Source organism: Rhinolophus sinicus, linkage group LG04 (assembly GCF_036562045.2).
Source record: "Rhinolophus sinicus isolate RSC01 linkage group LG04, ASM3656204v1, whole genome shotgun sequence".
Classification (NCBI taxonomy): domain Eukaryota; kingdom Metazoa; phylum Chordata; class Mammalia; order Chiroptera; family Rhinolophidae; genus Rhinolophus; species Rhinolophus sinicus.
Genome location: NC_133754.1, coordinates 106,972,050 through 106,992,485, shown reverse-complemented (window position 1 = coordinate 106,992,485; position 20,436 = coordinate 106,972,050). Strand labels below are relative to the sequence as shown.

Genomic DNA, 20,436 nt, shown 5'->3' with positions numbered 1-20,436 from the left:
AACCCAAGCAGAGAGCAAACCCCACCAACCGGCCAAGCATCTCCTAATCTCACCACAGAAAACTACCTACCTGGGGGGCGCTGGGTGTTGCCGGGGAACCTGAGGCCACCCAGCCTCCATCAGAGCCCAGAGTATTGCTCAAAGACGGTGCTGCTGTAGGAACATCAAAATCATTACTGGGACTGGCGCCGAGCACACGGGCAGGAATGGCTCAAGGCCTGCTGAATCACAGCGGGAGGGCAGTGGGCAGGAGGGAAAGGGAGCCCAGTGAGAAGCTGTCCTCAGCCCCTCACATCACAGGAGATGCCCTAGAACCTGGGGAAGGGAGGAGGTCCGACACGCAACTGCTCCGGACCCTCAGACACAGCTAGGCCCTCTACACACTTGATGGTGTCACCTGTCTCACCTGCCATCTCTATCACTTGATGGTATCACCCTGTCTCACCTGCCATCTCTAATACCTGATAGCTGTCACCTGTCTCATCTGCCATCTCTACCACCTGATGGTATCACCCTGTCTCTCCCTCACATGTTCTGATGATAAAAGGGTCTCATGAGGTCCTGGAAGGAGATCAAGAGCCAATTCTGAACCCTGCTGTTCCAGTGTCCATGTCATCTGAGGCTGTCTCAGTTTCCCCACCTATAGAATGGGGACACAGCATATATCTGGCCTGCTTTCCCAGAACTGCAGTGAAGAATGAACAACAGGGCAGGAGCTGATGTGTGGGAGACTGGCCTGAGCTGAGGCCTACACACAGCAAAAGAAAGCCATGGGCAGGCTGGGGCTGTGTGTCAGCCCCAAGTTGGATAGCCATGCTGCAGTAGAAAGGTAATAGGCCAACAGAGCCTCCAGCCAGGCTGGGGTGCGGGCTGGGGCTGTCATCCATTTCCACAGGAAGGACTTTCTCTCCTTGGGGTGTGAACATACACAAAGGCACATGACAGGCTCTGCCATGGCTGGTTCCCACCCAAGATGCTGCAGGGTGAAAGGTGGAGATGTAGAGTGCCCCAGGGCAAGGAAGGCTGGTGGCACCTTGTGCATGGTAGGGGCAGGGCTGGTGACCTGGGGCTCCTTACCTGTCACTGGTGAGGATGTGGCCTGCTCCAACATGGCCCTGGGCCCAGAGGCCATTTCTGACTTGTCCAACTGGAGGAAGAAAAAGGAGAGAGCCGGGAGCCTCACTTGCTGACATCTCTGCAGCTAAACTGCAAATCCTCTCCGCCTGTCCAAAAGCTGGGCTCCTCCCTGCCAGGCCCAGGCACTCCACATGCACTTGCCCACCCCAGCTGGGTCCTGACCCTGCACATTCATGTCCCACATCCCCAAATGGGCCACTTGTTGCAAAACGTGCTGGGCAGGTGCAGTGAAGAGGTGGGTCTCCAAGAGCAGGACGATGGCCAGGCTGAGTGAGGCAGCTGTGCATGGCTAGGATGTGTAGCCACCAGGCTCCAGCTGGCCCCCACCCGTCTAGACCCCTGCCCCAGGACGGCACCCCTGGGCAAGGCCAGTACTCACCGCAGGCTGGGGCAGCAGGGCCAGGTCCCCCTCGGAGGCCTCTGTGTAAGGCTGGTCCCCTCTCGGAGGCTCCAGGGAGAAGTCTCGGTCGCCCGCATCCATAGGGGTCCCAGCCGAGGCCGAGGAGGTGGGCACGTGCTCCTGGTACAGCAGCGTGCGAAGCTTCTCGTCCAGGCTCTTGATGGTATTGTCCACAAAGCCCACCCTGGGAGGCGGCCCTTCCCCATCCGACTCCAAGGCCGAGAGTGGCTGAGGGGGGACGGTGGGCCCCAGTGGGGGACTGGGTAGCTGGGGGGGAGCCAGGCTCACGGCCCCTACTGCAGTAGGAAGTGGGGTTAGGGGTTGGCCCAGAGTAGGCTGAAGGGTCCCACTGGGGGCACTGAGCGCAGGGGCTGGAGTTGGCAAGGTCTCCCCCTGGGCGCTGGCCTCCCTGGAGGCAGGCTCCCCCAGACCTGTGGGGTGGTGATGGGCCCCTGGAGGGGAGGCACAAGGCCCTAGGACCACACCCAGGGACCTTGCAGTAAGCGGGGTATCATGAGTCTCTGCCAGTGGCTGGAGGGTCTCATGCTCGCTGGCTATACCCTGAGAGATCCCTGGGTCCCCTGCCTGCACAGCAGCCCCTGTTGCTGGCTCTGGCTTGGGGCTAACAGCTGGTGCAGACATGTCCTGGGGCACAGCAGTCATGGGGGGCGGGGATGGCACCAAAGGGGCTGGTACACTCTCAGGGGCATCCCTGGGGCCTGCTTGGCTCAGAAGCTGTGGACCAGCGGGGAGGTCAGGTTTTTCTTTCGAGGACAGCTGGTCTTTACAGGGCGCTGGATCTAGAAGAAATAGGAAAAATGCTTCTGTGCTGCCTACTCTATTCTTATGTACCCGGCTATGCTGGCCAAAAACATGCCCTGTGTGAGCGGACGGTACCCCATACACTGGTCCCCTGCAAGCGGGCGGCACCCCATACACTGGTCCTTGCTCCTTTTCTCTGCTGCGTCAACTTCAAAATGAGGAAAGTGTTAACAAACATATTCCTTGGAAAGAATTATAATTTGGCCCTATACAATAAATCTTATATCAAGGGCTTCTTAGAATAAGACAGTTATCTTGTTCTGTCCAAATTTTTAATAAGTAGTAATGCTAAAAAGAACAACCCCTTTTATGTAGCACCAATATGGAATTACATTGGAAAATCTGCATAATCACCCAGCTCTGAGGATCTTACTACATGGCGTGAATTACGTATTCATTTCCACTGAAAGAGTGGTTAATATTGGAACAGATAATAGAAGGAAGCATTCCTCAAGTTGGTAGCAACTGAAACAAGCAAAAATTTGCTTTGGAAAACCTCCTTTTAAAATGAATGACATTTTCTTCAAATGAAAAATAAAACACCTCCTTAAAGTGGACAGAGCACTGTCTCTTAAACTTGGCTGCAGACTGGATCCCTCACAAGAGGACAGTGAGCGCCAACCACAGAGAGGCAGACTTCACTGTGTGACGCAGGGCCCGCTTCTTCAATCCCATTGCTTTTCTTTGGACTCTTGCTCCCTTTCTCCTCTTCCTCTGTCTCCCTCTCTCCCTCCCTCCCTATTTCTCTTATGGATCATTGATCATATTTCTGGGCTCTCTATACTGTCCTATTGATCTATGTGTGTTTTTATGCCAGTACCATGCTGTTTTGATTACTATAGTTTTGTAATATCATTTGAAATTAAGCAATGAGATGCTCCCCCTTTGTTCTTTCTCAAGATTGCTTTGGCTATATGGGGTCTTTTGTGATTCTATATGAATTTTACGATTGTTTTTCTGTGAAAAATGCCATTGGAATTTTGATAGGGATTGCACTGAATCTGTAGATGGCTTTGGGTGGTATGGACATTTTAACTATATTAATTCTTCCAATCCAAGAACACAGGATATCTTTCCATTTACTTCAATCTCTTTCATCAATGTCTCATAGTTTTCAGGTACAGGTCTTCATCTCCCTGGTGAAATTTACTTCTAAGTATGTTATTGTTTCTGATCCTATTGTAAATGGAATTATTTTCTTATCTTTCAGATAGTCTGTTGTTAGTGTATGGACATACAACTGATTTTGCATGTTGATTTTGTATCCTGCAACTTCACTGAGTTCATTAGTTGTAACAGTTTTTAGTGGACTCTTTAGGTTTTCTATATATAAGATTATGTCACCTGCAAACAGAGAGAATTTTATTCTTCCTTTCTGATTTGGATGCCTTTTATTTCTTTTTCTTCCCTAACTGCTCTGGGTAGGGCTTCCAGCACAATGTTGAATAGAAATAGTTAAGAGTCGTCATCCTTGTCTTGTTCCTAATCTAAAAGAAAAACTTTCAGTTTTTCATCATCAAGTATGATGTTAGCTGTGGGCTTGTCATATATCTCCTTTATACGTTGAGGTACATTCCTCTTATACCTTATTTGTTGGGATTTTTTTTTTTTTTTTTTTATCATGAAAGGATGTTGAATTTAGTCAAATGCTTTTTCTGCATCTATTGAGATTATCATTTTATCCTTCATTCTGTTAATGTGGTGTATCACATTTATTGATTTGCTTATGTTGAACCATCTTTGCATCTCAAAAATGCCATGATCACAGTGTATGATTCTTTCAGTGTGCTGCTGAATTCATTTCGCTAGTATTTTGTTGAGAATTTTTGCATCTGTATTCATCAAGGATACTGACCTGTAATTTTTTTCTTGTAATGTCCTTGTCTGTCTTTGGTATCAGGTTAATTATGGCCTGGTAAAACGATTTTAGGGTGTTCCCGCCTCAATTTTTTTGTTTGTTTGTTTTGTTTTTTAAAGCTTGAAAGGAATTGACATGAAATCTTCTTCAAATGCTTGGTAGAATTCACCAGTGAGGTCATTTAGTCCTGGACTTTCCTTAGTTGGGAAATTATTGATTACTCTTTTAGTCTCCTTACTAGTTATGGGTTCATTCAGATTTTCTATTTCTTCGTGATTCAGTCATGGTAGATTGCACACTTTTAGGAATTTGTACGTTTTCCTAGACTACCCAGTATGTTAGCGTATAATTGTTCATACTCATCTCATGATTCTTTGTATTACTGTGGCATCAGTTGTATTGTCTCCCCTCTCAGTTCTCATTTTATTTGAGTCCTCCTTTTTATTAGTTAAGTTAAAGGTCTGTCAATTTTGTTTAATTTTTCAACAAGCTAGCTCTTAGTTTCATTAATCTTTCCTATTATTTTTCTAGTCTCTATTTCATTTATTTTTGCTCTGATTTTTGTTGTTTCCTTTCTTCTGCTAACTCTGGGCTTAGCGTATTCTTTTTTTTCAAGTTCCTTGTGGTGTCAAGTTAGGTTGTTTGAGATCTTTGTTTCTTCATGTAGTTTTAACTTTCTTCTTAAAACTGTTTTTCCTGCATCCCATAAATTTCAGTATGTTGTGTTTCCATTTTCATTTGTCAAGAGATATTTTATTTCCCTTTTGACTTCTTCGACCCATTGGTTATTCCGAAGTGTGTTATTTAATTTCCATGTACTTGTGCATTTTCCAGCTTTCCTGCTCTTATTGATTTCCATTGTGGTTGAAAAAGATAACCTGATGTGATTTCAATGTTCTTAAATTTGTTTTGTAATCTACCAAATGATCTAGCCTAGAGAATGTTCCATGTGTACTTGAGCAGAATGTGTATTCTGATGCAATTGGGTGGAATTTTCTGTATATGTCTTTTAGGTCCATTTGTTCTAAAGTGTCATTCAAGTCCAGTATTTCCTTATTTATTTTCTGTCTGGATGATCTATCCATTATTGAAAGTGAAGTATTTGTCCCCTACTATTAGTGCATTGCTGTCTATTTCTGCCTGCAGATCTGTCAATATTTGCTTAATATATTTAGCTGCTCTGATGTTGGGCGCATATATATTTCCAATTGTTATATCCTCTTGGTGAATTGATTCCTTTATCATTATATAATGCCTTCTTTGTCTCATTAAAGATTTTGACTTAAAGTCTATTTTTGTTGGATGTAAGTATAAGTACTTCTGTTTTGGTTTACATCACCCTGGAATATATTTTTCTATCTTTCACTTTCCTCTATGTGCCATTAAAGTTGGAGTCTCTTGTAGAGAGTATATAGTTTTGTCTTGTATTTTTAATCCATTCAGCCACTTTATATCTTTTGACTGGTGAACTTAAACCATTTACATTTGAAGTAATTACTGAAAAGTAAGAACTTACTATTGCCATCTTGTTAATTGTTTTCTGGCTGCTTTGTAGTTCTTTTCTTCCTTTCTTCCTCTCTGGCTGTCTACCTTTGTGATCTGATTTTTCCACAATATTATGTGTTGTTTCCTTTTCTTTATATTCTGTGTATCTATTACAGGTCTTTGCTTAATTACTATCATGAGGCTTACATTAAAAATACAGTTGTAACAATCTATTTTAAGTAAACCTCAATCACAAAAACTCTACACTTTTTCTTCCCCCACACATATTTAATGGCTTTGCTATCACAATTTATATCTTTTTATATTGTGTATCCATTAAAAATTATTGTAGTTATTTTTAATACCTTTTCAACCTTTACATTAGAGTTAAGTGATTTACACACAACCATTATATTATTCTGAATGACTACATACTTACTTTTACCAATGAGCTTTATACTTTCATGTGTTTTCATGTTACTAATTGTGTCCTTTCACTTCAGCTTGAAGAATTCCCTTTAGCCTTTCTTGTAAGGCAGGTATAACACTGAGGAAATCCCTTAGCTTTTGTTTGTCTGAGAAAGTCCTTCTTTCTCCTTCATTTCTGGAAGACAGCTTTGCCAGTGAAAGTATTCTTGAATGTTAGGGTTTTTGTGTGTTTTTTTTTTTCTTTCAGTACTTTGGTCATGTTGTTTTCACTCTCTCCTGGCCAGGAAGGTTTCTGCTTAGAAGTATGCTAAATTAATTGGGTTTTTTCCTCTCCTGCTGCTTTCAAAATTTTCTGTCTTTGAATTTTGATAGTTTTATTATAATGTATCTTGATGAAGTTTTCTTTGGGTTAAATATGTATGGGGATCTATGAGATTCATGTACCTAGATGTGCATATTTCTTCCTAGATTTTGGAATTTCTTAAATAAGATTTCTGCCCTTTCTCTCTCTTTCTCTTCTCCTTCTGGGGACTCCCATAATGTAAATATTAGTTGCTTCATGGTGCCCTGTAATTCACACAGGCTTTCTTCACATTTTTTTCCATTCTTTCTTTTTTCTCCTATGACTGATAATTTCCAATGATGTGTCTTAAAGTTCACAGATTCTTTCTTCTGCTTGATCAAGTCTGATGTTGATACTCTCTACTGCATTTTTTTTTTCTTTCATTCATTGTATCTTTGGCTCCAGAATTTCTGTTTGGTTCGTCTTATTTCTATTTCTCTGTTGAACTTCTCATTTTGCTCATATATTGTTTTTCCTGATTTTGTTTAGTTGTCTACATATGTTGTCTTGAAGCTCACCAACCTTCCTTACAGAAATTATTTTGATTTGGAAGTTCACAGACCTTCAATTCTTTAGGGTCACTTACTGGAAAATTATTGCTTATTTGGTGGTGTCATGTTTCCTTGCTTTTTCAGGTTTCTTGTACCTTTGTGTTGACACCTGTGCATAAGATGGAAGAGTCATCTCTACCGGATGTTACACACTGGTTTTGGTGGGGAAAGACTTACACCTGCAACAGTGTGCAGGGACACAAGCTGGGTGGAGTATGGTGGTTCCAGCTTCAGGGCAGGCCCAGCAGTGCAGTCTCTGCAGTCCCATCAGCTGGAGTCAGCATGAGCAAAGATGGCAGGGATCCTCAACTGCACACAGCTGCAGTGGCTGTGGGCGCTGTGGGTGTCTTCAGTGGTGACAGCTGCTGGGCACCTCCTGATCTACTGTTCTCTCATGGGGATGCTGTGGTTAAGGGGATCCCTCTTGGTGCCAGGTTTAGCTATGGACACTCTCAGGGATAGTGGTAGCACTGGTGTCTGATGTATGGGCACCCATGGACCAGAGATAAAGCAGAGGTCTGGAATGCAGGTGCTCAGAGTGATGACGACTCCAGATTCTGGGGCTCTGGCTAGCCCACAGCTGCAGTGGCTCTAGTGCCTGAGATGTGTGAATGTGGAGCTGCCATAGAGCTGGGGTCTGGAGTATGGGTGCACTCCGAACAGCCAGGGTTCTGGGGTCCGGGGTATGTGCAGGGCTGGGGGAGGCCGCTGGCAGTCCTGGTCCCAGGGCTATGCAACAGCAGCAGCACCTTCAGGGGGAGGCTGCAATAGCATCTGTCTCCCTGGGGGATTCATGGCAGCAATGCTGTTGCTTACCTCAATGCAAAAGCTGTCAATGTCCTCTGCAAAGCCAGCCACTAGGGTCCATGTCCACTAACACTGTGGGGTCATCTGCTGTGAAATATTCAGGGAGTCCATGGCTGCTATGGGGGCCGTGGAGGTCCTCAACAGCAGAGGATGATGGGTCCTCCACAGAGCAGGCCACTGGGAACCATGATGGCACCAGCCATGTGACTGATATAGAGCCACCCTTCTTTGTTCCTAGTTGTCTCCTGATGTCTCAGCAAACACCATCTCCCCAGCAATCCTTTCTGTGCAGTTATTCTCCACTGTTGCTCCACCATGTTCCTACAGGTTCCTTCGCAGGCTGTTTCCATTTATAGACTGATGTCTAATTGTTGTTTCTACAGGTGGATGAAGGCTGGTATCTCCTATTCTGCCATCTTGCTGATGTCATTCCTCCCCATTATATTCTCAAGGGTTTCTTTCCCTCTTTCTGTCTTTTAAATCTGGGCAGAGTTCTCCACTCGTCAGATAAACTCCATTTGTTCTTTCTCTTTTTCTCAACAATTATCACCTCTTTTCCAACATTTGGGTGAGTCCACATTTCTTACTATTGTGAACATTTGTCAGTTTTGACTAAGCAACATCAATCATCTCTTCCACTCTGAATTTCCTCTAGAGCACAGCTGTCCCTACTTTCAACTCCAGGAATGTGCATGTAACTTGGACACAAGTCAGTCTGTGTATTGCAACCACTTGGACATGTAATTGCTGTAGAGACAGATATGACTCTTAGTTTTGCACAGTGGAGTCAGGCCCAAAACTTCTACAACCTTCTGAAAAGAGATGATTCTCTTTCCTGCCTGCACTTGAACCTGTAAGGCTATATGCTGAGCTGTTCCAGCAACCTTGCGAGTAAGGTTGAGTAAGCGTGAGGTTGTTAATTACTGATTCATTTTTTTTGTTTATAGCATTTTTCAAATTTCCTGTTTCTTCTTAGGTAAGTGTGGTAAGTTGTATTTCTCTTTTTTTCCATCCCTGATACTAATTGTGCCTTCTCTTTTTTTCTGTAGTCTCACCAAGGGCTTACCAATTTTATTAGTCATTTCAAAGAACCAACTTCAAGCTTTGTTGATAGTCTATTGTATGTTTGTTTTACACTTCATTAGTTCATGCTCTTATGTTTTATTTCCTCCCTTTTTTATTTGCATTCAATTTTCTTTTCTCTTTCTAATGTTTTACAATGAATATATTTTGGTTCTTGATGTTTAGCCTTTTCTCCTTTCTAATATATACATTTAAGGCTGCAAATTTCTGCAAAATACAGCTTTAGCGGCATCCTACAAATTTTTATATGTAATATTTTCATTTGCATGATTTTCATATCATCATTCAGAATGTTTTCTTAATTTCTATTATAATTTCTTCTTTGCTTCATGGGATATTATAATGCATTTCTTAACTGTCAAACATGGAAACATTTTAGATATCTTATTTTCAAATTCTAGCTTACTTCTAACTATAGTTAGAGAACATGTATTGAATGATTTTGATCCATTGAAATTTGCTGAGATTGACTGTGTCTTGCATATGGCTAATTTTAAAATATTCTGTGTGGGCTTGAAAACAAAATATGTACTCTTCAGCTATTAGGTGTTCTACTGTAGAATAAAACTGCCAATTCTATTGTTGAACTTCTTTATACTCTTATTTATTTTTTGTCTTCGTGTTCTAAAGGTAAAAACTCCCATTATGATTATAGATTTCTCTATTTCTTCATTTAGTTCTGTTAAGTTTTGCTTTATATATTTTCAGGCTGTTATTAAAGACACACAAATATAGAATGATTCTATCTTACAGAATAGCTGAATCTTTCACCATTATGTTTTACCTTAAAGTCTACTTTGTCTGATATGAAAAGATCTACACTAGCTTTCTTTCCTCTTAATCTTTCATATTCTTATGTCTTACTTTATTATTGGTTTGTTCTATTTTTTCCTACATTTGACAACCTTTTATTTAGTTCATTTACATTTAATTACCAATCTATTTGGATTAGAAGTACCATCTTACTAATGACTCTCTTTGTGTTTATAGTATTTGGTGTTGCTTTCCTCCTTCCTACCATTTGTTTTTAAAAATTCTTCCCCATTCGACCCCTCCACTATCAGTGTAGAAGTTATCTGCTATTTTACAATTCTCACAGCGTATTCCAGAGACTACAATATCCATTCTTGATTTTGGCTCTCTCCGCCAACAATGTAAGAACCCGGGATCCCTGTGAGTACAATTCCCTCCCCTTGATAAATATGCCTACTTTCATGTATTTTAACATAACCAGCACATTTCCAATCTCAGAATTCATTGTTTTTATACAATCTACATTCCTTTAGACCTACCTGTGTATTTATCATTCCATTACTTTTATTCCCTCCTGCATTTCTGAACTTCCATTTGGGGTCACTGTTCTTTTATCTAAAAAATTCCCCTCTAGTATTTCTTCAGTTGAGATGTGAAGGTAATGAATTCTTTAGTCTTCATTTCATCTTTATTTATGTTGATCCTATCAGTGGGTAAAAATTCAAGGTTGGCACTTACTGTGTTTCCCCCAAAATAAGACCAGGTCTTATATTAATTCTTGCTCCAAAAGAGTCATTAGGGCTCATGTATTTTCTTTAGCATTTGAGTAAAACAGTATTCCTTGGTCTGCTGGCAAACATTTCATCTACTGAGACAGGAGCTGTCCAAATCATTCTTGCTCCATTAAATATACCTTCTTTTTCCTCTAGTGTGCTTTACATTCTTCTGTCTTTAGTTGTCAGCACTTTAACTATTATATATATTTAAGTATTGTTTTTCTCTCAGAATTTGAAGGGCTTCTTGAATTGGTGGCTTAGTGTCTTTCAATTCTCTCCATTATCTTCTCAAACTTAATTTTATCTTTCTCCTACTTTCTGGGACCCCAATTATATCATATATCATATCTCAAGGTAACCCCTTATTTCTTAGTTCCTCTTTTGTATTTTCCATCATTTCTAATATCATTATTTTACTTTATTTTCTTTTGAATTACATTTCAGTTTGCAATTCTCTCTCCAGCAGTGTACAAACCATCCAGTGAGATCTAATCTTAACTACTGTATCTTTCAGTTCTAGAATTTCCATTTATGTTTTGTTTATCTCTTTCTTCTTTTGGTGGGAGGGGAATATAGTTACCAATTCTTCTCCAAAAACTTCACTCTAGTCATTTATTTATTTATTTTTAACACAATAAGCAGACATACTTATCTGGTAACTCCACTGTCTGGTGCCTGAGTCTGCTTTCTGTTACTACTGTTTGGTTTTTTACCACTGTATTGAAGTATAACTGACGTGGAATAAATTGTACACATTTATAAATTTTTCAGTTTTATAAGTTTCGACACCGGTATATAAGCAAAACCTTCACCACAATCAATATAATGAATATATCCATCATTGTCACGTTTCTTTACGAACCTTGCAATTATCCCTCCCTTCCTTTCCTGCCACACCCCAGACAACTACTGATCTGTTTTTGTCCCTATAGATTAATCTGCATTTTCTAGTCTTTTATATAAATGTGGTCATAGATAATAGTATGCATTTCTTTTTGTCTGGCTTCTTTTTTTTTAGGCGGGACAAAAGCATAACCACTTTAAGAATCACCATGCAGTAAGCGTATCAGCAGTTCATTCCCCTCACTGCACAGTTGTGTTACACTGTGTGAATAAACTACAGTGCTCACTGGCTGCTCAATACCTGGCTGGTTCCACTTTAGGCCATTGTGAATAAAGCTGCTGTTAACACCCTACGTTAGGTCTTTGTATTGGATATCTGCTTCCTTTTTTTCTTAGGAGTGGAATGGCTGAATCCTATGGTAGTTATGTTTATTTTTAGAAGAAATTACCACCTGTTTTACCAAGTGGTTGTACCATCTTCTACAGTGTGTAACACTTCCAATTCCCCCACCTCCTCACTAGCACTTGGTCTTTTGCATTGGAGCTATTTTAACAGGTGTACAGTTGAGTCCTGTTGTGGTTTGAATTTGCATCTCCCTACTGACTAATCTTTTCATGTACTTCTTTGGCATCCACGTATCTTAGATGAAGTGTCTGCACAAATCTTTCATTAGCCTGCTTATTTTCTTCTCATTGCATTTTGAGAGTTCCTTATATCATCTGGACACCAGTCTTTCATTACATAATGGTTTGCAAATATTTTCTCCTAGTCTCCAGCTTGTCTTTTCATTTGCCTGGTGTTTCTCAAAGAGTAGACATTTTACATTTGATGAAATTCAACTTACCAATTTTTTTCTTTTGCAGATTATACTTTGGTGCTCTATGTAAGAAATCTCTTGTCTAATCCAAGGTCCCACAATTTTTCTCCTACATTTTGTACTACAAGTTTCATAGTTTTCAGTTTTACCTTTAGGTCTACATTCCATTTTGAGTTGATTTTTGTACACAGTGTTAAGTATGGATTGACATTCATTTTTCACATATGGATGGTCAACTGTTCCAAGAGTTGAAAAGGCTGTCGTTCACTGAATGTTCTTTGCATGTTTATGAAAAAAATTAAGTATCTCTATTTATATGGGTCTATTTCTGGACTCTATTTTTATTCTGATCTATTTGCCTATATTTACACCAATATCATACTGTCTTGATTACTATAGTTTTATAATAATTCTTGAAATCAGAGGGTGTTAGTGTTCCAATTTAATTCTATTTCCAAATTCCAACGTCCTTTGCATTTTCACATTAAATTCAGAGTCTGCTTTTCAACTGCTACAAAGACTTCTGGGATTCTGATGGCAGCTGCAAAGAATCTATCAATCAATCGAGAGAGAATACCGTAAGAATGCTGTATCTTATAACCCATGATCAGGGTACTTGCTTAGGTCTAATTTAGTTTCAATCTATATTGTTTTGTAGTCTTCACTATATAGGTCTTACAGATATTTTATCAGGTTTAACCCTAATAGTTCATAAATTGTAAAAAAATAACAAAAAGAAAAACAGCTATTTTAAGTTTCAATTTTTCTTATTTAACAAAGTTTTATTTTTCTAAATGTACACTTGGTTGGACCTGTTGTTCCTGCATCTTCACCAGCAGCTGGGGCTGGGGCATCCCCACCCTTGGTGTTTCTGGTGTAAACGACTTGAGTTCTGTGCTTCGAAACTAATTTAATAAGTCCTTTACTAAGGAAGGTCTGCCCTGGCTAAGGAACCGTGGATCTTGAATCTCTGAGACGACAGCAGAGGTTATAAGCTTATAGGTGGGAACCTCCTTACAGTTTGTCATACATCACTTTGTCAGACAAGACTAGGTTACTGAGCTTGTCCCGAACTTTGCCTTTGGACCACTTCTTCTTTTTGACCTGGCCTCCAGATATGTTCACTGGGTCTTTGTCTTTCTCAGCCAACTTTCCAGCATCTTTCTGCTTGTCGTCTTTGGGCAGCATGGCAAAGCGCAGACAGCAGTGGCTACAACAGCAGCCTCGCTAAAATCATTAAATTTCAATTTTTGATTGTTGCTAGACAACAGATTTTTGTATATTGATCATATATCCTACAACCAGCTCACTTATTGGTTCTAGCAGCTTTTTTGGAGATTCCACTGGATTTTCTACACAATCATGTTGTCTATGAATAAGGACAACCTTACGTCTTTGTTTCCAACCTGGATGCCTTTTATTCCCTTTTTATGACTTACTGTCCTGCCTACAATCTCCGATACAATAATGAATAGACACTGTAAGAGCGACATCCTTGTCTTATTCATGATCTTGGGGAGAAAGATGTCAGTCTGTCACCACTGAGTATGATATTAGCTATAGGATTTTGTAGTCTCTTGATTAAGTTGATAAAGTTCTCTTCTATTCTGAGTTTGCTGAGGATGTTTATAGTTGTTGAACTTTGTCAAATGCCTTTTCTGCATTTATTGAGATAACCATATGAATTGGTTTTGTTCTTTGTTTTCTAATTTATCAATATGGTGAAGTACATTCCTTTCCTATAGCTTTCTAAACATATGGAATACAGTTGTCTTAACTATCTTAATGTGCTTGTCTGCTAATTCTAACAAATTTGTTAGCTAAAGATTGGTTAGAATGTGAATTTTTCTTATATCGTCCTTCCCAATAATTATGATTGGCTATCAGACAATGTAAAATTTACCTTCTTGGGAACTGAATACATATACCGATAAACATTCTTTGTTGTGGGATGCAGTTAAGCTGCTCTAAGATGGCTTGATCTTTTCAGATCTCGCTGTTAAGGTTTTTCAGGCGGGACAAAAGAACATTTACTCTAGGGCTAAGTATTCACTACTGAGGGAAGGCCCTTCTCAGTACTCTACCCAATGCCATTTAAATTATAAGGCTTTCCAGCTGGCTGCTGGGACAAACATTCGCTGAACGTATAAGTTCCAGTACCATTCCCTTCAGCTCTTTGAGGTGGTTCATTTTGTGGCATTAGCTAGTTTCCTCATGAGCAGTGCTCTGCAAGATAATCAAGGGGAATCCTCTGTCAGTCTCCAGACTTGTTTGTGCCACTTTCTCCTCTCCAGAACTCTGCCCTTTAAACTCTTGCCACTGGATCTCCCCAAACTCTCAGGCTGATCTTCTTAGCACAGGGAGTCTGGTGAGCTCTGCCTGAATCCTTCCCACCTTCCCTCCCTGCTCTGTGGCTGCAATCTTTCTCTGGGCCGTCAGCTGAGAAAATCAGTTTTCTCAGTGTTGCAAGGATCAATGTTCCTTATCATCTTATGTTCAAAGCCTTGAAAAACATTGCTTCATGGATCTGCCTGCCTTTCTGTTTTCTGAGGAAGAATATATCTAGTGCTTGTGTTCCATCTTGGCCTAAGGTAGAAGTCTGAGGATCTCTTTTATTGTTTGTTGTTGTTGCTGCTGCTTTTCTTTCATACTATTTTGCTTCATTATCTGCCAGGTCATTTTTTTTCCAACATATGTAAACTTTTTTTTCACTTTTTAAATTATCACACACATTTAAATAGAACACACATATATCCATATCCACAATCAAGATACAGAACAATTCCATCACCCCAAAAAAACTTCCTGGTGCCATCTCTTTATAGTCACACTCTCCTCCTACTCTTAACTCCTGGCAAACATTGACTCTGTTCTCTATCACTATAGTTTTTTGGAGAATGTCATTATAAATGGGATGGTACAGTACGTAGTCTTTTGAGACTGGCTTCTTTCACCTTTCCATGCCTATGAGGTTCACTCATGTTGCATGCATCAATGTTTGTTTCTTTTTCAAAATACCAGTTTATCCATTCACCCACTGTAAGATATTTGGGGCGTTTCCAGTTTGGGCAATTGGGCATGTATGACTAGAACTGCTATCGTCATTCATACATAGGTGTTTCAATGAACATGAGTTTGCATTTCTCTAGGATAAATGTTGAGGAGTGAATTTGTTGTCTTGTATTTAATATATTTTTATTTTTAAAAAGGCATAATGTTTTCCAGAATAGTTGCATCATTTTGAATCCCCATCAGAAACTTATGAGGTCCAGCTGTTCCATATCCATACCAAGACTTGATGTTGTTAGTTGAGCCATTCTAACAGGTGTACAGTGACCCTTCACTGTGTCTTTAATTTGCATTTCCCTGGTTGTCAGTGACATTGAATATTGTTTGATATGCTTAACTGCTATCCTTATATCCTCTTTGGTGAAGACTGGTCAAGACCATTGTCCAGTTTTTGTGTTTTTTGTTCAAGATTTTTTATTGGGGAAGGGGAACAGGACTTTATTGGGGAACAGTGTGTACTTCCAGGACTTTTTTTTCCAAGTCAAGTTGTTGTCCTTTCAATCTTAGTTGTGGAGGGTGCCATTCAGCTTCAAGTTGTTGTCCTTTCAGTCTTAGTTATGGAGGGTGCAGCTCAGCTCCAGGTCCAGTTGCCGTTGCTAGTTGCAGGGGGCACAGCCCACCATCCTTTGCGGGAATCAAACCGGCAATCTTGTGGTTGAGAGGATGAGCTCCAACCAACTGAGCCACCCAGGAGCTCAGCGGCAGCTCAGCCTAAGGTGCCGTGTTCAATCTTAGTTGCAGAGGGCGCTGCCCACCATCCCTTGTGGGAGTTGAGGAATCGACTGGCACCCTTGTGGTTGAGAGCCCGCACTCCAACCAACTGCGCCATCCGGGAGGCAGCTCAGCTCAAGGTGCTGTGTTCAGTCTTAGTTGCAGGGGGTGCTGCCCACCATCCCTTGCGGGACTCGAGGAGTTGAACCGGCAACCTTGTGGTTGAGAGCCCACTGGCCCATGTGGGATTCGAAGCGGCAGCCTTCGGAGTTAGGAGCACAGAGCTCCAACTGCCTGAGCCACCGGGCCAGTCCCCATTGTCCAGTTTTTAATGGTGCCGTTTGTTTTCTTACTGTTGAGTTTTTAGATTTCTTTACTTATTTCAGGAACAAATGCTATGTTGAATATGTGATTTGCAATTATTTTCTCCCAGTCTGCAGCTTGTCTTTTCTTTCTCTTAACAGTGGTTTTCAGAGAGCAAATGGTTTTTATTTGAACAATATCTGAATTATTCATTTTCTTTTATGGATCATAGTTTTGGTGTCAGGTTTAAGAACTCCCTAGTACAGGTCACAAACATTTTTCTCCAAATGTTTTATTCTAAAAGGCATATAGTTTTACCATTTGGATATATGATGCATTTTCAATTAATTTTTGGATAAGATGCCAGGCATAGGTCAAGGTTCAATCATTGCATATGGGTAACCAAATGCTCCAATAACATTTATTGAAGACTATCCTTTCTCCATTGAATTGCTTTTGCATTTTTGTCAAAAATCAAATGGCCATATTTGTATGGGTCTATTTCTGGGCTCTCTATTTTGTTCCATTGATCTATGCACCAATCCCTTTGCTAATACTACACTGTATGGACCACTGTAACATTATAATAAGTCTTAATATTGGGTAGTGTGGTTCCTCCGATTTGATTCTCCTTTTTCAAGACTGCTTTAGTATCTCTTTTTTTGGAGCTGCTGTAAATGGTATTCTTTCAAAGTTTTAGTTATCAATTGTTCACTGTCAGTATATAGAAATATAGTTATTTTTATATAGTGACTATGTAATCTGTGATCTTGCTAAATTCACTTATGGTTTTAGGAGTTATTTGTTGTTTAGAATCCTTATGATCTGCTCCATATATCTCCAAATATGATTTCTCCAGAAATCATATTTCTGTAAATAGAGCTTTATTTCTTCCTTTTCAATCCTGATGCTTTTCATTTCTGTTTTTTGCCTATGTGTAATCTGGCTAAGAGTTCTAGTTCAATGTTAAATAAAAATGGAGAGAGTGGACATCTTCTAAACTCAGGGAGAACACATTTGGCTTTTCAGCAGTAAATACGATGTCAGTCATCAGTTTTCTGTAGATGTCCATTATCTGGGTGAAAAAGTTTCCTTGTGTTCCTAGTTTGCTGAGAATTTTTGTCATGAATGGATTTTGTATTTTGTCAAATACTTTTTCTGATTTAATCAGAAACTGATATAATCTGATATTATAAACTGATATAATCATGTATGTGTCATTCCCTTTGTAGGAAAGGGAAGTTCCCATCAATATTAATATGGTAGATTGATTTTTGAATATTGCCTTCCCTAGATATACTCCACTTTGTCATAGTGTACTGCTCTTTTTATATATTGCTCGATTTGACTTGTTAATATTTTATTGAGAATTTTTTCCCCTCTATCTCCATGAGAGATTTTAGTCAGTCTTTTTAGGTATTCTCTTTGTCTGTTTTTGATAGCAGGGCAATGTTGGCCTCATAAAATAAATGTGTAGGTGTTATTTGCTGTTTCAAAAGGTTTGATAGAATTCACCAGTAAAATCATTTGGGCCTGGAAAACTCTTCTGGGGAAAATCTTTCACTGGAAATTCAATCTCGTTAATAGATACAGGAGAATTCAGGTTACCTACCTATTCCATCTTGGGTGAGTTTTAGTAGTTTTTGGCTTTCATGGAATTAGTCTCTTTCATCTAAATTGTAAAATTTATGTGTGTAGGTTTGTTCATAGTATTCCGTGATTATCCTTTTATGGAGGATCTACAGTGATTATCTTCTCTTTTATTCCAGATACTGGTATTTTTGTGTTTTTTCTTTGTCAGTCTTACAAAAAAGGCTCATCATTTTATTTTTTTTCCCAGTCAGTTTTTTGTTTCACTGTTTTTTCCTATTGTTTTTGTTTCAAATTTCACTGATTTCTGCTCATCTTTTATTTCCTTCCTTCTGCTTGCTTGCTTTGGGTTTTGGTCTAGTTTTTATAGTTTGTTTCTTAAGATGGCAATTTGAGTTACTGATTTGAGACCTTTCTTCCTCTAACCATTTAGTGCTATAAACTTCCCTCTGCTGCTTTAGCTGCACCCCACACATCTTATTATGTTTTATTTTCATTCTTGTTCATTTCAAAATGTTTTCTAATTTTTCTTGAGACTTTCTTTGATTTACAGCTTTATAAATGTTATTTAATTTTAAAGAGCTTGAAATTTGTTATATTTGTTAATGATTTCTAGTTTATTACATGATATGAAAAGGACATATTTGGTATAATTTCAATCCTTTTAAATTTAAGTTTTGTTGTATAACTCATAATATGGCAATTGGTCCATATACACTTGAAAAGAATATGTTGTTATTGGGTGGAGCGTTCTATAAATGTCAATTTGATAATTATGTTCAGGTCTTCTAAATACTTGTTGATTTTTCTGTCTACAAGTTTTATCTATTACTGAGAGAAGAGTGTTGAAGTCTCCAAATATAATTATGGATTTGTCTATTTCTCCTTTCAAAAGAAAGGAGTCAGAGTTTTGAAGTCTATTGCTAGATGCATACATATTTAGGACTGTTGTATCGTCTTGACCCTTTTGTGAATATGTAATGTTTCTTTTATTTGTGGTAATTTTCTTTGCTCTAAAGTGTATCTTGTCTGATATAAAATACTACTGCAGGAGTCTTTTGATTAGTGTTTGCATGGTATATCTTTATTATCCTTTTTCTTTTAACCTACTTGTATCATTATATTTGAAGTTTATTTTAGACAGCAAATACTTAGGTCGAGTTTTTTCATTTTTAATCCACTTTCACATTCTCAGTCTTTTATATGACATGCTAAGACCATTTACATTTAATTCAATTATTGGTATGTTTAGAACTATGATTTGTTCCTGCCCCCCTTTTTAATCCTGAGTTTTCTTTCTTTTTAGAGTATTTTAATTTTTTTCCATATTCCATCTCAGTTTATCCATTATAATTTTCATTATATTTCGTCATTCAATTCTTTTAGTGGATGCCCCAGGAATTACAAAATACATACTTAACTTTTCACAATGTACTCAGAATCAGTATTTTACCACTTTAATTGAAATGTGGTAATAACAGTACCAACATATAGGTCTCTTTACGCCTTCCTATGATCATGGTGTTATATATTACATTTATATAAATTAAAAGCCCCAACAGCAGACATTATAATTTATTTAAATTGTCAAACATGTTTTAAAGAACTCAAGAGGAGAATAATCTGTTATATTCACTCAGATATTTATTATTTCTGTTCCTCTTCCTTCAGCCCTGATATTTCAAGTGTCCTCCTGGTATAATTTCCCTCTGCCTAAAGATATTTAGCAATTCTTTTACAGTATGTGTACTAGCTATAAACTCTCTTAGGTTTTTATTTTGTTTTTTAAATCTAAGAATGGCTTTATTTCAGTTTCATTCCTGAAGAATATTTTCTCTAAATACAGAATTCTGGTTGATAGTTCTTTTCTTTCAAAACTTTAAAAATGTTGCACCCCTTCCTTCTGGACTCCATGGTTTCATGAGATAGCTGCAGTCTTTTGAACGGCCACTCACCTCCAGGTAATGAATAATTTTCTCTGGCTGCTTTCACAATTTTTTCTTTGTCTTTAGTTTTCAGCAGTTTATGATGTGTCTAGGTATGGATTTCTTTGGATTTATCCTATTGAAATTCACTCTCAACTTCTTGAATCTGTAGGTTTACGTCTTTCACGAAACTTAGGAAGTTCCCAGCATTATTTCTTCAATATTTTTTCAGCACTGAACATTTTCTCCTCTCCTTCTGGGACTCTGATGACACAAATGCTCAATTTTTGTTCTTATTCCACAGGCTCTGTTCATTTTCTTTGTATCTTTCTTTCTAAACTCTGATTGGATAGTTTCAGGTATTTCAGTTTCCAGTTTTAAAATTTCCTTGTCTCTTTGCATCTTCTATTTCTTCACCAATGTTTTCTATTTTAACATTTGTTTCAAGAATGCTTGTGATTGCTTGTTCAAGCATTTTTATAGTAGTTTCTTTAAAGCCTTTGTCAGATCATTGTAATATCTATGTTATCTTGCCATTATCATGTGTTGACTGTCTTATTCCATGCAAGTTGACATTTTTATGGTTCTTCCCTTGAGGAGCAATTTTGGATCGCACTGGCTGGATTGGATTAGACTGGATTTTGAATTAATATGAGATTCTAAGTCTGTTTAAATCTTATGGTAAATGTTGATATTTTTGCTTTAGCAAGCAATTGACCTGGTTAAGTTCAAA

At 38.9% G+C, this 20,436-nt stretch overlaps 1 protein-coding gene and 1 pseudogene across 11 annotated transcripts in view; both read right to left on the bottom strand.

Moving 5' to 3' along the window:
* Window positions 1-20,436, bottom strand: part of WNK2 (WNK lysine deficient protein kinase 2) — a 110,343-nt gene that overhangs the window by 29,014 nt on the left and 60,893 nt on the right. For 10 of the 11 annotated variants that reach the window (XM_074330181.1, XM_074330182.1, XM_074330187.1 and 7 more), the window contains 3 exons: window positions 1,517-2,337; window positions 1,078-1,147; window positions 71-153 (listed from right to left, as the gene is read on the bottom strand). In XM_074330181.1, coding sequence (XP_074186282.1) covers window positions 71-153; window positions 1,078-1,147; window positions 1,517-2,337 — 974 coding nt within the window. The remainder of the gene's footprint in view (window positions 1-70; window positions 154-1,077; window positions 1,148-1,516; window positions 2,338-20,436) is intronic. The other variant, XM_074330179.1, reaches the window with a different exon arrangement.
* Window positions 8,632-16,995, bottom strand: LOC141571093 (small ribosomal subunit protein eS25-like; annotated as a pseudogene).